At 44.2% G+C, this 3,184-nt stretch overlaps 1 protein-coding gene across 1 annotated transcript; it reads right to left on the bottom strand.

Moving 5' to 3' along the window:
* Positions 1 to 206: 206 nt before the first annotated feature.
* zic1 (zic family member 1 (odd-paired homolog, Drosophila)) lies at positions 207 to 2,899 on the bottom strand. Its single transcript, XM_076080442.1, has 3 exons — positions 1,859 to 2,899; positions 1,231 to 1,394; positions 207 to 830 (listed from the first exon to the last, which is right to left on the bottom strand). Exons 1-3 carry the CDS (start codon positions 2,817 to 2,819, stop codon positions 633 to 635), a joined length of 1,323 nt encoding a protein of 440 aa, XP_075936557.1. The 5' UTR covers positions 2,820 to 2,899; the 3' UTR covers positions 207 to 632.
* Positions 2,900 to 3,184: the final 285 nt, after the last annotated feature.

Here is a 3,184-nt window from a genome sequence, read left to right as displayed (position 1 = left end):
CAACAATGATACTGTGCTACTCAAACTGGACCTTGGACGAAAATGTTGCACTGAATAGGCTACAAAAGCACATTAATACTAAGAGTCGGTTAGGTCGACGTGTAGACTGTAGTAATACTGAATAATTCACATTTGGTTCACGACTATAACATTCTTTTCAATGAAGTCTATTCATCGCAATATTCTTAAAACCCATCTCATTTTCCATATATCTAGGGACCACATTTTCACAAATTCCCTTAAACTGTGATAGAATTATTTACAAAATAAAATATTACATTTTTTTCCAACTTGGTGAAATCCTTATGTACAAAAATTCAGGCCTCTACCCGGAGATAGCATGCTTTTTGAGATCTCTTCTGAGCAGTCGCTCAGTAAAAATAAGGACTCAAAGGAATATTGAGGGGGAAAAAGTTAAACTCGGTGGCTGTCCTTGCCTCCTTTTTGTCCATGCATTCTCGCTCATTGACATTAAGACAGCCTTTAAATGATCGTTCGGGCCTCCCGTCTTTTCTCAGTCCATGTTTCACTGGCTGACTTTATAAAGTCTTTGATTCCAAGCAGTTGTTTTTTGTTTTTTGTTTAATTCTGCAGTCTTTTTTCTACTTCTTTTTTTTTTGTTCCAAAAATATTTACACGTACCATTCATTGAAATTTGACGACAGCGTGCTGTGGCTGGTTGTGTGGTGAACTGCTGAGGCTGCTGGTGATATGGAGCTGCTGCTCTGGTTCTCTGTGGACGGTGATACTATAGTGGGAGGTGTGGACGACTCGTACCCTGAACTGGCCGCTGGAGATGGCTGCGGTGCTGGATTGGTGGATTCATGGACCTTCAACATTAAGAAAAACGTTATAAAAAAGCATCCTGCATTGCCTGTTTGGTCGCTTTGTATTTTCGACAAAATAAATGAATCAAAACAAATGTCCTTATTTAACTGTTTTTAACATGTGGGGAAGAAAACATAACCTAAACATTATTATTGTCATTAAGATCTGAATCTATTTTTGGGGTTGAAGGAAAGAAAGAAATTGGCAAGGGAAATTTAATTATGTTTCTCTATTTCTTTAAAAAAAAAATGAACCTCCTCTAATATTATTACACAATGTAAATATTTTTATTCTCATTTCCAAGCGGAAAAAAACACCTTTAAGATGTGAAATAACATTTAACAATGTTGTTAAAACAATAATAACAAAAAGACATGCATAAGAAAGAAAGGGTTCTTTTACCTTCATGTGTTTTCGGAGGGAGCTGGGGTGTGTGTATGACTTGTCGCACATTTTGCAGAGATAGGGCTTGTCAGACGTGTGGACGTGCATGTGTTTCTTGCGGTCACTGCTGTTTGCAAATCGCCTGTCGCAGCCTTCAAACTCACACTTAAAAGGCTTCTCACCTAAATATATAAAAAAAGAAAGAATAAATGCAATGTTTAACACTGGATCTCAAAATGACATATCATACACTATTGTATATAAATATGTTTCTATAGTCTGTGAGGAAACAGACTAATGGTGAAGAATTACAAGGCAGCCTCTTTATGCTTATATATTTGACTGACAGACAGACAGACTACTTACACACTGCAAATATATTTGACTAAGCCACTTAAGGGCATGGCTTAATTCATTTTGTTAAATTTAAATATGTATCACAACAAGACATTTTACCAGAAAATAACAAGACTTTAAAAAATAACATTTGAAAAAATGTCTGTTGACAACTGCACTGAATCACATGCCAGTAAGGAGACTCCAGCTGCCACATAAAACAACCCAGATCGCATGCATATTTTGAATTGGATATTGTCAACATGGATTTGGCAGTAAAAAAAAAGCGGGCAATGTGAGCGGATCTTACCGGTGTGAGTCCTTTTGTGAATTTTTAGGTTTTCCGATCGAGCAAATACTTTGCCACAGCCGGGGAACGGACACGGAAAGGGCTTTTCTCCGGTGTGTACTCTGATATGATTTACAAGTTTGTATTTGGCTTTGAATGGCTTTCCTTCTCTGACGCATTCCTCCCAGAAGCAGATGTGGTTGGTCTGCTCTGGTCCCCCCACATGCTCCACCGTCAGATGGGTCACGAGCTCGTGCATCGTGCTAAAAGTTTTGTTGCACGACTTTTTGGGATTCGTCAGCTGCTCCGGCTCGATCCACTTGCAGATGAGCTCTTGCTTGATCGGCTGCCTCATGTATCGAAAGAAGGCCCCTGCTCCGTGGTGCGCGGCCATATTCATGTTCATGGGGCCATAGCCGTGCAGCTGGGTCGACGCGTAGTGGTCGGACCGTGGGCTCGTAACGTGGCCGTACTGGTCGGCCCGTCCATACATGTCCCCCGAGAAGCCCAGCCGCATCTGGCTGTTGACCACGTTGGAAGACGCATGGCTCGCCGCTTGCTCGTGGAGCCCCGGGAAGAGCAGGTGCCCCGCTGCATCCGAGTGTCCATGTGGCCCTGCGAAACTTCCGGAGGCGAACAAACTGTGCTGCGCCCCGGTGGCGTCCCCGAAACCCCGATTTCTGAAGAGAAAGTCCCTGGTGGAGTTGAAAGCCGCCGTGGAGTAAGAGCCAACGTGGGTCGGGTGGTGATGGTGTCCCAGGGCGGCTGCCGCGTAGCCGGGCGCCTGGGAGGAAAACGCCGTTTGTCCGGAGCCGATATCGTGGGAGCTGTGGTTTATTTTGAAGGCGCCCATCCCATCCGCGAACGGATTGATCCCCAACGCTACTTCTCTCTCTGTGACTTCGCCTGTTGAGTGATGCCGTGAGGAGCCGAAAGTAGTGACTCCTATGGTGGGATACTGCGGTCCTGCGTCCAAGAGCATCTTCAGTCTAGACTCGCCGAGACGACTGAGAGCAGAAATCAAAAAATCACGCACAGATATTCTTCCTCCCCCTCGCTCTATCTCTTGGACCTCTCTCGTCTGAGCAAACTCTCAAATCCACCGATTTTCTGTTTACTTTTTTAGGACGCGAGGAATTCCCCTATACCGCTCATCCGATGCACACGCAGAATCATGTATACATGCAATATTGTCTTTTGCGGTTTATCTTCCTGTGGCGCAACTTTCACCTCCTCAGTCAGGCGGTGAGCTCTAGACTGATAGTCGCAATCATTCCTGCAGATAAATGAATTGAAAAGACAACACAGTCCAGCCCTGATGAATGGGAGAGGAGGGGGGTGGTCACG

This window comes from Anarhichas minor, unplaced genomic scaffold, assembly GCF_050575085.1.
Source record: "Anarhichas minor isolate MPS153535 unplaced genomic scaffold, ASM5057508v1 ptg000074l, whole genome shotgun sequence".
NCBI classification, from domain to species: Eukaryota; Metazoa; Chordata; class Actinopteri; order Perciformes; family Anarhichadidae; genus Anarhichas; species Anarhichas minor.
The sequence above is the reverse complement of the archived record's forward strand: the minus strand, read 5'-3'. Positions and strand labels throughout refer to the sequence as shown.